This window comes from Lynx rufus, unplaced genomic scaffold (genome assembly GCF_022079265.1).
Source record: "Lynx rufus isolate CCGP_SWC_20201006 ecotype Redwood Valley unplaced genomic scaffold, mLynRuf1.p SCAF_9, whole genome shotgun sequence".
Classification (NCBI taxonomy): domain Eukaryota; kingdom Metazoa; phylum Chordata; class Mammalia; order Carnivora; family Felidae; genus Lynx; species Lynx rufus.
Window position 1 is genome coordinate 62667109 of NW_025814897.1, and position 14210 is coordinate 62681318.

The window sequence follows — 14210 nt, forward strand, 5'->3', positions numbered from 1 at the left end:
TAAGCTGCAATCACGGATGGATGCAGCGGCAGCAAGGATGGATGAGGCAGAACAGAGAATCAGCGATATAGATGACAAACTTATAGAGAATAACAAAACAGAAAAAAAGAGGGAGATGAAGGCAAAAGAGCACAATTTAAGAATTAGAGAAATCAGTGACTCATTAAAAAGGAGCAACATCAGAATCATAGGGGTCCCAGAAGAGGAAGAGACAGAAATAGGTGTGGAAGGATTATGTGAGCAAATCATAGCAGAAAACTTTCCTAACCTGGGGAAAGACACAGACATCAAAATCCAGGAGCACAGAGGACCCCCATTAGATTCAACAAAAACCGACCATCAACAAGGCATATCATAGTCAAATTCACAAAATACTCAGGCAAGGAGAGAATCATGAAAGCAGCAAGGGAAAAAAGTCCCTAACCTACAAGGGAAGACAGATCAGGTTTGCAGCAGACCTATCCACAGTAACTTGGCAGGCCAGAAGGGAGTGGCAGGATATATTCAGTGTGCTGAATCAGAAAAATATGCAGCCAAGAATTCTGTATCCAGCAAGACTGTCATTCAAAATAGAAGGAGAGAGATTCTGGGAAGATGGCGGCGTAGGAGGACGCTGGGCTCACCGCGCGTCCTGCTGATCACTTAGATTCCACCTAAACCTGCCTAAATAACCCAGAAAACTGCCAGAGGATTAGCAGAACAGAGTCACCGGACCCAAGTGCAGACGAGAGGCCCACGGAAGAGGGTAGGAAGGGCGGCGAGGCGGTGCGCGCTTCACGGACTGGCGGGAGGGAGCCGGGGCTGAGGGGCGGCTCGCCGGCCAAGCAGAGCCCCCGAGTCCGGCTTGCAAAAGCGGAGGGGCCTGACGGACTGTGTTCCAACAGCAAGCGCGACTTAGCGTCTGGGAGGTCATAAGTTAACAGCTCTGCTCGGAAAGCGGGAAGGCTGGAGGACAAAGGGAGGGTGAGCTGCGGAGCCCCCGGACGACAGAGCTCAGTTTGGCGGGGAACAAAGGCGCTAGCCAGCGCCATCTCCCCCGCCCATCCCCCAGCCAAAATCCCAAAGGGAACCGGCTCCGGCCAGGGAAATTGCTCGCTCCGCGCGAACACCCAACTCTGTGCTTCTGCGGAGCCAAACCTCCGGCAGCGATCTGACTCCCTCCGGCTGCACAGGGCCCCTCCTGAAGTGGATCACCTAAGGAGAAGCGAGCTAAGCCTGCCCCCCCTGCCGCCGTGCACCTTGCCTTCCCACCCCAGCTAATACGCCAGATCCCCAGCATCACAAGCCTGGCAGTGTGCAAGTAGCCCAGACGGGCCACGCCACCCCACAGGGAATCCCCCCCCTAGGAGAGGGGAAGAGAAGGCACACACCAGTCTGACTGTGGCCCCAGCAGTGGGCTGGGGGCAGACATCAGGTCGGACTGCGGCCCCGCCCACCAACTCCAGTTATACACCACAGCACAGGGGAAGTGCCCTGCAGGCCCTCACCACACCAGGGACTATCCAAAATGACCAAGCGGAAGAATTCCCCTCAGAAGAATCTCCAGGAAATAACAACAGCTAATGAGCTGATCAAAAAGGATTTAAATAATATAACAGAAAGTGAATTTAGAATAATAGTCATAAAATTAATCGCTGGGCTGGAAAACAGCATACAGGACAGCAGAGAATCTCTTGCTACAGACATCAGGGGACTAAGGAACAGTCACGAGGAGCTGAAAAACGCTTTAAAGGAAATGCAAAACAAAATGCAAACCACCACGGCTCGGATGGAAGAGGCAGAGGAGAGAATAGGTGAACTAGAAGATAAAGTTATGGAAAAAGAGGAAGCTGAGAAAAAGAGAGATAAAAAAATCCAGGAGTATGAGGGGAAAATTAGAGAACTAAGTGATACACTAAAAAGAAATAATATACGCATAATTGGTATCCCAGAGGAGGAAGAGAGAGGGAAAGGTGCTGAAGGGGTACTTGAAGAAATAATAGCTGAGAACTTCCCTGAACTGGGGAAGGAAAAAGGCATTGAAATCCAAGTGGCACAGAGAACTCCCTTCAGACGTAACTTGAATCGATCTTCTGCACGACATATCATAGTGAAACTGGCAAAATACAAGGATAAAGAGAAAATTCTGAAAGCAGCAAGGGGTAAACGTGCCCTCACATATAAAGGGAGACCTATAAGACTCGTGACTGATCTCTCTTTTGAAACTTGGCAGGCCAGAAAGAATTGGCACGAGATTTTCAGGATACTAGACAGCAAAAATATGCAGCCGAGAATCCTTTATCCAGCAAGTCTGTCATTTAGAATAGAAGGAGAGATAAAGGTCTTCCCAAACAAACAAAAACTGAAGGAATTTGTCACCACTAAACCAGCCCTACAAGAGATCCTAAGGGGGACCCTGTGAGACAAAGTACCAGAGACATCACTACAAGCATAAAACATACAGACATCACAATGACTCTAAACCCATATCTTTCTATAATAACACTGAATGTAAATGGATTAAATGCGCCAACCAAAAGACATAGGGTATCAGAATGGATAAAAAAACAAGACCCATCTATTTGCTGTCTACAAGAGACTCATTTTAGACCTGAGGACACATTTAGATTCAGAGTGAGGGGATGGAGAACTATTTATCATGCTACTGGAAGCCAGAAGAAAGCTGGAGTAGCCATACTTATATCAGACAAACTAGACTTTAAATTAAAGGCTGTAACAAGAGATGAAGAAGGACATTATATAATAGTTACAGGGTCTATCCATCAGGAAGAGCTAACAATTATAAATGTCTATGCGCCGAATACTGGAGCCCCCAAATATATAAAACAATTACTCATAAACAGAAGCAACCTTATTGATAAGAATGTGGTAATTGCAGGGGACTTTAACACCCCACTTACAGAAATGGATAGATCATCTAGACACACGGTCAATAAAGAAACAAGGGCCCTGAATGAGACACTGGATCAGATGGACTTGACAGATATATTTAGAACTCTGCATCCCAAAGCAACAGAATATACTTTCTTCTCGAGTGCACATGGAACATTCTCCAAGATAGATCATATACTGGGTCACAAAACAGCCCTTCATAAGTTTACAAGAATTGAAATTATACCATGCATACTTTCAGACCACAATGCTATGAAGCTTGAAATCAACCACAGGAAAAAGTCTGGAAAACCTCCAAAAGCATGGAGGTTAAAGAACACCCTACTAACGAATGAGTGGGTCAACCAGGCAATTAGAGAAGAAATCAAAAAATATATGGAAACAAACGAAAATGAAAATACAACAATCCAAACGCTTTGGGACGCAGCGAAGGCAGTCCTGAGAGGAAAATACATTGCAATCCAGGCCTATCTCAAGAAACAAGAAAAATCCCAAATACAAAATCTAACAGCACACCTAAAGGAAATAGAAGCAGAACAGCAAAGGCAGCCTAAACCCAGCAGAAGAAGAGAAATAATAAAGATCAGAGCAGAAATAAACAATATAGAATCTAAAAAAACTGTAGAGCAGATCAACGAAACCAAGAGTTGGTTTTTTGAAAAAATAAACAAAATTGACAAACCTCTAGCCAGGCTTCTCAAAAAGAAAAGGGAGATGACCCAAATAGATAAAATCATGAATGAAAATGGAATTATTACAACCAATCCCTCAGAGATACAAACAATTATCAGGGAATACTATGAAAAATTATATGCCAACAAATTGGACAACCTGGAAGAAATGGACAAATTCCTAAACACCCACACTCTTCCAAAACTCAATCAGGAGGAAATAGAAAGCTTGAACAGACCCATAACCAGCGAAGAAATTGAATCGGTTATCAAAAATCTCCCAACAAATAAGAGTCCAGGACCAGATGGCTTCCCAGGGGAGTTCTACCAGACGTTTAAAGCAGAGATAATACCTATCCTTCTCAAGCTATTCCAAGAAATAGAAAGGGAAGGAAAACTTCCAGACTCATTCTATGAAGCCAGTATTACTTTGATTCCTAAACCAGACAGAGACCCAGTAAAAAAAGAGAACTACAGGCCAATATCCCTGATGAATATGGATGCCAAAATTCTCAATAAGATACTAGCAAATCGAATTCAACAGCATATAAAAAGAATTATTCACCATGATCAAGTGGGATTCATTCCTGGGATGCAGGGCTGGTTCAACATTCGCAAATCAATCAACGTGATACATCACATTAACAAAAAAAAAGAGAAGAACCATATGATCCTGTCAATCGATGCAGAAAAGGCCTTTGACAAAATCCAGCACCCTTTCTTAATAAAAACCCTTGAGAAAGTCGGGATAGAAGGAACATACTTAAAGATCATAAAAGCCATTTATGAAAAGCCCACAGCTAACATCATCCTCAACGGGGAAAAACTGAGAGCTTTTTCCCTGAGATCAGGAACACGACAGGGATGCCCACTCTCACCGCTGTTGTTTAACATAGTGCTGGAAGTTCTAGCATCAGCAATCAGACAACAAAAGGAAATCAAAGGCATCAAAATTGGCAAAGATGAAGTCAAGCTTTCGCTTTTTGCAGATGACATGATATTATACATGGAAAATCCGATAGACTCCACCAAAAGTCTGCTAGAACTGATACATGAATTCAGCAAAGTTGCAGGATACAAAATCAATGTACAGAAATCAGTTGCATTCTTATACACTAACAATGAAGCAACAGAAAGACAAATAAAGAAACTGATCCCATTCACAATTGCACCAAGAAGCATAAAATACCTAGGAATAAATCTAACCAACGATGTAAAGGATCTGTATGCTGAAAACTATAGAAAGCTTATGAAGGCAATTGAAGAAGATTTAAAGAAATGGAAAGACATTCCGTGCTCATGGATTGGAAAAATAAATATTGTCAAAATGTCAATACTACCCAAAGCTATCTACACATTCAATGCAATCCCAATCAAAATTGCACCAGCATTCTTCTCGAAACTAGAACAAGCAATCCTAAAATTCATATGGAACCACAAAAGGCCCCGAATAGCCAAAGGAATTTTGAAGAAGAAGACCAAAGCAGGAGGCATCACAATCCCAGACTTCAGCCTCTACTACAAAGCTGTCATCATCAAGACAGCATGGTATTGGCACAAAAACAGACACACAGACCAATGGAATAGAATAGAAACCCCAGAACTAGACCCACAAACGTATGGCCAACTCATCTTTGACAAAGCAGGAAAGAACATCCAATGGAAAAAAGACAGCCTCTTTAACAAATGGTGCTGGGAGAACTGGACAGCAACATGCAGAAGGTTGAAACTAGACCACTTTCTCACACCATTTACAAAAATAAACTCAAAATGGATAAAGGACCTAAATGTGAGACAGGAAACCATCAGAACCTTAGAGGAGAAAGCAGGAAAAGACCTCTCTGACCTCAGCCGTAGCAATCTCTTACTCGACACATCCCCAAAGGCAAGGGAATTAAAAGCAAAAGTGAAAAAAAAAAATTAAAAAAAAAAAAAAATGGGGCGCCTGGGTGGCGCAGTCGGTTAAGCGTCCGACTTCAGCCAGGTCACGATCTCGCGGTCCGGGAGTTCGAGCCCCGCGTCAGGCTCTGGGCTGATGGCTCAGAGCCTGGAGCCTGTTTCCGATTCTGTGTCTCCCTCTCTCTCTGCCCCTCCCCCGTTCATGCTCTGTCTCTCTCTGTCCCAAAAATAAATAAACGTTGAAAAAAAAAATTAAAAAAAAAAAAAAGCAAAAGTGAATTACTGGGACCTTATGAAGATAAAAAGCTTCTGCACAGCAAAGGAAACAACCAACAAAACTAAAAGGCAACCAACGGAATGGGAAAAGATATTTGCAAATGACATATCGGACAAAGGACTAGTATCTAAAATCTATAAAGAGCTCACCAAACTCCACACACGAAAAACAAATAACCCAGTGAAGAAATGGGCAGAAAACATGAATAGACACTTCTCTAAAGAAGACATCCAGATGGCCAACAGGCACATGAAAAGATGTTCAGCGTCGCTCCTTATCAGGGAAATACAAATCAAAACCACACTCAGGTATCACCTCACGCCAGTCAGCGTGGCCAAAATGAACAAATCAGGAGACTATAGATGCTGGAGAGGATGTGGAGAAACGGGAACCCTCTTGCACTGTTGGTGGGAATGCAAATTGGTGCAGCCGCTCTGGAAAGCAGTGTGGAGGTTCCTCAGAAAATTAAAAATAGACCTACCCTATGACCCAGCAATAGCACTGCTAGGAATCTACCCAAGGGATACAGGAGTACTGATGCATAGGGGCACTTGTACCCCAATGTTCATAGCAGCACTCTCAACAATAGCCAAATTATGGAAAGAGCCTAAATGTCCATCAACTGATGAATGGATAAAGAAATTGTGGTTTATATACACAATGGAATACTACGTGGCAATGAGAAAAAATGAAATATGGCCTTTTGTAGCAACGTGGATGGAACTGGAGAGTGTGATGCTAAGTGAAATAAGCCATACAGAGAAAGACAGATACCATATGGTTTCACTCTTATGTGGATCCTGAGAAACTTAACAGGAACCCATGGGGGAGGGGAAGGAAAAAAAAAAAAAAAAAAGGACGTTAGAGTGGGAGAGAGCCAAAGCATAAGAGACTGTTAAAAACTGAGAACAAACTGAGGGTTGATGGGGGGTGGGAGGGAGGGGCGGGTGGGTGATGGGTATTGAGGAGGGCACCTTTTGGGATGAGCACTGGGTGTTGTATGGAAACCAATTTGTCAATAAACTTCATATAAAAAAAAAAAAACAAAATAGAAGGAGAGATAAAAAGTTTCCCAGACAAACAAAAATTAAAGGAGTTTGTGACCAGTAAACCAGCCCTGCAAGGAATTTTAGGGGGAATCTCTGAGGATAGAAAAGATAAAAATATAAACAAATAAATAAATAAATACCAAAAGCAGCAAAGATTAGAAAGGACCAGAGAACACCAACAGAAACTCCAACTCTACAAGCATCATAATGCCAATAAATTCATATCTTTCAGTACTCAGTCTAACGTCAATGGACTCAATGCTTCAATCAAAAGACATAGATCCATCTATATGCTGTTTACAAGAGACCCACTTGAGACCTAAAGACACCTTCAGATTGAAAATAAGGGGATGGAGAACCATCTATCATGCTAATGGTCAACAAAAGAAAGCCAGAGTAGCCATACTTATATCAGACAACCTAGACTTTAAAATAAAGACTATATCAAAAGTTGCAGAAGGGCATTATATCCTAATCAATTATATCATAATCAATATAGACCAAGAAGACCTAACAATTGCAAACATTTATTCGCCAAATGTGGCAGCATCCAAATATATAAATCAATTAATCACAAACATAAAGATACTCATCGATAGTAATACCATAATAGTAGGAGACTTCAACACCCCACTCACAGCAATGGACAGATCATCTCATCAAAAAATTAACAAGGAAACAATGGCTTTGAATGACACATTGGACCAGATGGACTTAACAGATATATTCAGAACATATCATCCTAAAGCAGCACAATATACATTCTTCTCCACTGCACATGGAACGTTCTCCAGAATAGACTCTATACTTGGATACAAATCATCCCTAAGTAAGTACAAAAAGATCGAGATCATACCATGCATATTTTCAGACCACGATGCTATGAAACATGAAATCAACCACAAGAAAAAATTTGAAAAGGTAACAAATACTTGGAGACTGAAGAACATCCTACTAAAGAATAAATGGGCTAACCAAGAAGTTAAAGAGGAAATTAAAAAGTATACAGAAGTCAATGAAAATGATAGCCCCACAAACCAAATCCTCTGGGATGCAGCAAAGACGGTCATAAGAGGACTGTATATAGCAATCCAGGCCTTCCTAAAGAAGGAAGAAAGATCTAGGATATACAACCAAACTATATGCCTTAAGGAGCTGGAAAATGAACAACAAATAAAACCCAAAGCCAGCAGAAGACAGGAAAATATAGATTAGAGCTAGAAATTAATGCCAGAAGATGGTTCTTTGAAAGAATTAACAAAATTGATAAACCACTAGCCAGTTTGGTCAAGAAGAAAAAGGAAAGGACCCAAATAATTAAAAACAAGAATGAAAAAGGAATGAGATAACAACAAACACAACAGAAATAAAAACAATAATAAGAGAATGTTATGAGCAATTATACACCCAGTAAAATGGGCAATCTGGAAAAAATGGACAAATCCCTAGAAACATACACACTACCAAAACTGAAACAGGAAGAAATAGAAAATTTGAATAGACCCATACCAATAAGGAAATCGAATTCTTAATCCAAAACTCCCAAAAAACAAGAGTCCAGGACCATATGGCTTTCCAGGGGAATTCTACCAAACATTTAAGGAAGAGTTAACACGTATTCTCTTGAAACTGTTCCAAAAAATAGAAATGGAGGGAAAACTTCCAAACTCTTTCTATGAAGCCAGCAGTACTTTGATTCCAAAACCAGAGACCCCACTAAAAAGAACTATAGAACAATTTCCCTGATGGACATGGATGCAAAAATCCTCAACAAGATATTAGCCAACCAGACCCAACAATACATCAAAAAAATTATTCACCATGACCAAGTGGGATTTATACCTGGGTTTCAGGGCTGGTTCAATATTCACAAAACAATTAACGTGATTCATCACATCAATAAAAGAAAGGACAAGAACCATATGATCCTCTCAATAGATGCAGAGAAAGCATTTGACAAAACACAGCATCCTTTCTTGATAATAACCTCAAGAGTATAGGGATAGAAGGATCATACCTTGAGATCATAAAAGCCATATATGAACGACCCAACGCTAATAGTATCCTCAATGGGGAAAAACTGAGAGCTTTCCCCTAAGGTCAGGAACAAGACAGTGGTGTCCACTCTCACCACTGCTATTCAACATAGTATTGGAAGTCTTAGCCTCTGCAATCAGATATCGCAAAGAAATAAATGGCATCCAAATCAGCCAGGAGGAGGTCAAACTTGCACTCTTCGCAGATGACATGATACTTTATATGGGAAGCCCAGTGTGGTTCAGCCACACTGAAGAAGACACAAAGAAATGGAAAACACTTAAAAATGTGTTAAGGGGATCAATTTCATGTTAAATATTTTTACCTCAACACAATAAAATTAAAAAACAACAACAACATGAATTTTCTAGGTTTAAATCCCAGATTTCTACCTAAAATCTTTGTAGACCATGGCAAATTAATGAATCCATCCAAGTTTCAGTCTCCTTAAAAATAAAATGCAGTGAATAATAACTATCTGCAGAATTGATTCAAAATAAGAGATAATGCATGAAAAGCTCTAGAATAAATTAGCTCTTACTGTGTCTAAAAAAACTGATGGTTAATCTTGTTATGGAGAGAGAGAGAGAGAGAGAGAGAGAAAGAGAGAATGAGAAATAATGTGTAAGAAATCGCAAAAGGAGCTATAAGGATCTTTAGAATTGACCTACTTAAACCATCCTTGAGGCAGGTCGTGGCAACAATTGTAAGTTTCTAGTGATGTAATAAGAAAGTGACCAAACACAAGAATAATCGTTGAAACTTGATTTACAAGAAATTATTCTCATCTTCAATCTTCTTCATTCAGAGTTGTGGGAATTCTTATTTTCCTTTCTTAGACTGAAACCACTAACACCCAAATTCCATGGTGTATTAGCATATTTTGGGTTATTCTCTCATATTGTTGGAGTACATCCTCAAATAACTTTATTTTTAAAAAACGTTTATTTATTTATTTTGAAAGAGAGCAAGTAGGGGAGGGGCAGAGGGAGAGAGAGAGAGAAACCCAAGCAGCCTCTGCACTGCCAGTGCAGAGCCCAACATGGGTCTCCATCCCACTAACTGCAAGATCATGATCCGAGCCGAAATCAAGAGTCAGATGCTCAACCAACTGAGCCACCCATGTGCCCCATCCTCAAATAACTTTCTAAGAAAAGTTGTTATGCAGATCTTCTTTCTTCATTTTTTCATATCTAAAATAACTTTACCATTCACTATTAGAGTGATTATTAAATTGAAAGCAGAAGTCTAGTCTAATAATTATTTATTTTTATAAGTAAGAAAACTGCTCTATGACCTTGCAACATCAATGTTTGTTGGTAGGTTTCCTTTCCAATTATGTAAACATGCATTGGTTTTTTAAATTATTTTAATGTTTGTTTTCCACCTGAAATTTTTAAGCATCTTTTCATTATATTTGTAGTCTTTAATTTCACAGTAGTATGTCCAGGTTTGAATTTTTTATAAAGGATATTCTAGGTATTTTGGTATTTCTTGATATTTCTTAAAATACACATTTTTAATTTTGTTATAGGAAATATTATTTCATAGTTGTTTGGATAAATTCTCCATTTGCCTGAACAGTTTTCTCTCCTAATGTAAACCCTAAAAGTCAGACTTTTGCCCTCTTGGACAGATCTTCTATATGTCTTTATTTTTCTTTCGTATTTTATGTCCTTGCCTTTTTTCTTTCTGTGAGATTTCTGCAACTCTGTTTTCCTTTCCTTAAATATTTTTGCCATCATTCATTCTTTTCTGTTATAAAAGTTATTTTCTAATTGTCTGCTTGCCCCTTTTCCATAGAAATCCTTTCATTTTTTAATGGGTGAAATATATTATCAGATATCTCTGAAAAATATTGATGCTGGAAATATTCTCCTACAAAAATAATAAGGATGGTTACATTGGACAAAATATAGAAAGAAATGTAATCCTGACTTCATTGTAAAGTCATACATATTCATACTCAATATTTATATCAATATTCATATAATCATAGGAATTCAAGTACTGTTTATTAGCTTTCAACTATTACAATCAAATTATAAACAAATCTAGGAATATTTCTGGAATCATAGCAGTAGTAATGATCTTCAGACTAGGAAATCAAAAATATATTTGATTTGGGGCACCTGGGTGGCTGTCGGTTGAGTGTCTGACTTGAGCCTAGGTCATGATCTCATGGTTTATAGGTTTGAGCTCCATGTCAGGCTTTGTGCTGCCAGCACAGTCTTCATATTCTCTGTATTCCTCTCTCTCTGTCCTTCCCCCACTCGTGCTCTCTCTCTCTCTAATGTTTATTTATTTTTGAAGGAGAGAGAGAGTGTGAGCAGGTGAGGGGCAGAGAGAGGGAGACACAGATTCTGAAGCAGGCTCCAGGCTCTGAACTGTTAGCATAGAGCCTGATGTGGGGCTTGAAGTCATGGACCGTGAGATCATGACCTGAGTCCAAGTCGGATGCCCAACCGACTAAGCCACCCAGGCACCCCTCTCCCTCTCTCTCTAAATAAATAAACATTAAACATTTTTAATTAAAAATAAAATAAAATAAATATATCTTATAAACATTGAGGTTAGAAATATAGAAAGAAGGAAATTATAAAAACACATTTAATAAATATTTAAATACAAGTACATGTATATACATGTATACACTATATGCACACACATACATAAATCACACACACAGATATTATCACACAAAGGTGATAAACATTGTAATTGAGTTACAATCCTCATTGTCTGTAACAGGGTAATTTGTAGTCAAATTAAAGTTTGAACATAGCTTGGAGTAAAAGAAGAAATCACCAAAAAGGAAAAAAATACACATACGATGCTATCTCTGGAAAGAAACTAAATGGAAGAGATTTTCAAGATGGAGTTTTTTTTACTTTTTTATGATTCTCTTGTGTGTGTTGATCATAATTTGTACAAATATACGTATTATTTACACTAAATTTAGCATCCTATAAAAACAAAATATATATACTTTGTTAGTCATGGACAAGAGTACAGGAAGAAAATGTTTCAGTATAGAGAGATCAGAGAGTGTGCCCAAGACATATTATTTTAAATAAATATTTTATTGAACTATAATATTCATGCAAAAAAGAGCACACATCATAAGTATCACCAAGCGGATACACCCTGGGATTGCCATTCAGATCAAGAACTAAATCAGTGGCAGCACCTCAGAAGCAGCCCTCATACTCTGTTCCATCATTATCTGAGCGTTTATTCTCAAAGTTAAACATCATCCTGATTTCTATGACTACAAATTAGTTTTACATGCTTGTGACCTTTACCTAAATGAAATCATAGAATACATATTATTTGGTCTCTCTCACTCCACATTATACTTGAATAGATCACAATTACTTATTTATTCAGTTTGGATATTGATGGACATACATTCTGTGTGTTATGAATATGCTGCAACTTACATCTTTTAAAAGTTCTCTGGTGAACATATGTATGCACTGCTGAATATACAATTGATAAACTCAGGAATGAAAGCAGGAGAAAAGAACTTGGGAAAGAGGAATGAACTCCAAATGGTTTTGGCAGGGGAATGCTGAGATAAAGACTTTGATGAGCACAGCTCATGTTTTAGCAGGGATTTAAAATCTTAAAAAAGTTCAACTCCCGTCCTAGTGACCCAACCACTCTCCCCTAAGAGTAAGTCTATGAAGAACATGGAATTTCAGAAGAGAGAGTCTTTGTCTACATGAACATAGTGTCTACCTCTTTAAAAAGAGGTGGAAGAGGGAGCTTGGGTGGCTCAGTCAGTTAAGGATCTGACTTCAGCTCCGGTCATGATCTTGCCATCTGTGAGTTCAAGCCCTGCATTGGGCTCTGTGCTGACAGCTCAGAGCCTGGAACCTGTTTAGGATTCTGTGTCTCCCTCTCTCTCTGCCCCTCCCCTGCTCACACTCTGTCTCTCTCTCTCTCTTTCTCTCTCTCTCTCTCAAAAGTAAATAAACATTAAAAAAATAAAAATAAATAAAAAGAGGTAGGAGAATTAAAGTTCCATGAAAGTATTTCCTGTGGCCAGATAACTGCTTTCATTTGTAGAGTTCCCTACAGACTTGGTTATCTCAACCTGGATAAGAGAATTCTAACTTCTAAGAAGACTCTACTTAAATGTTGTGAGAATTGTCCTTTTCCTTAAACAAGAATCTAATAACAATTTCTCGTATCTGCTTGATTTTCACCCCATACACAATAGGGTTCATTGTGGGAGGCATGAGCAGGTAGAGATTAGCCATAATAATGTGTATATGTGGAGGAATGGTGTGTCCCCCAAACCGGTGAGTAAAGAAGGTGAAGAAGGCTGGGACATAGGTGATGACAATGGCACAGATGTGAGCAGTGCATGTGCTAAAGGCCTTCTGCCGGGCATCTGCTGATGATAGACTCACAACTGCCCGGAGGATCATAGTGTAGGAGATTGTGATGCACAGGATGTCAAAGCCCCCAATCAGTAGGGCAACCATTAAACCATATATGGCATTGATCCTAACATTGCCACAGGATATCTTGGCCACAGACATGTGGTCACAGTAGGTGTGAGGTATGACATTGCCCCTGCAGTATGGCAGGTGCTTGGTGAGGAAAGTGAAAGGGATAACAAGTGTTACACCTCTAAGAAAAGTGAGGAGTCCAGCCTTGGAAATGACTGAATTTGTGAGGATAGTAGCATAGCGCAGGGGATAGCAGATGGCCACATAGCGGTCCAGGGCCATGAGCATGAGCACCCCAGACTCCATTCCTGTGAAAGTGTGCACAAAGAACATCTGGGCCAGGCAGGCCTTGAAATCAATCTCCTTGAGGTTGAACCACAATATGCAGAGGGTGTTGGGAAGAGTGCTGGTGCACATGAGCACATCTGTGAAGGATAGAAGGGCTAGGAAAATGTACATAGGTCTGTGTAGGGCTTCTTCAGAGTAAATGAGGTATATAAGACCAAAGTTTCCTGTGATGGCAATGCTGTACATGGTACACAGGGGGAAGGAGATCCACAAATGTACTTCTTCCAGCCCGGGGATGCCATTTAGGATGAATGAAACTGGAGTTAGGCTGGTGTCATTTAGGAATGACATAACACCTGTTGGAAGTTCATGGTACAGAAGTTACAGAATTGCTCTGTAAGCAGGAAAAAAGAAAGGTCCGGAGAGTAACTCACCAGCAGGATTTTCTTCTTCATAAATGCTAATTTGTCTTTCTTATAGGTCAATCACTAAATATGATCTTTTATGTTGACTTTGTGACATATACACTGTTTGGGTCCATTACTTACACATTAGATATTGGGAAGATGAACTGACTGAATTTAGTGGATGTGCTGAATCTGGATGTGTCCAGGGTTTTTGGTTATCATAATTT

At 39.7% G+C, this 14210-nt stretch overlaps 1 protein-coding gene across 1 annotated transcript; it reads right to left on the reverse strand.

The window, feature by feature from the left end:
- Positions 1-12964: 12964 nt before the first annotated feature.
- On the reverse strand, positions 12965-13927 carry LOC124506287 (olfactory receptor 52N1). Its single transcript, XM_047072323.1, has one exon. It carries the CDS (start codon positions 13925-13927, stop codon positions 12965-12967), a length of 963 nt encoding a protein of 320 aa, XP_046928279.1.
- Between the last annotated feature and the right edge of the window lie 283 nt (positions 13928-14210).

What these genes read in the sequence shown, in the direction of transcription:
- LOC124506287 (XM_047072323.1), bottom strand. Translation starts at nt 13,927, where the DNA reads ATGTCATTCCTAAATGACACCAGCCTAACTCCAGTTTCATTCATCCTA.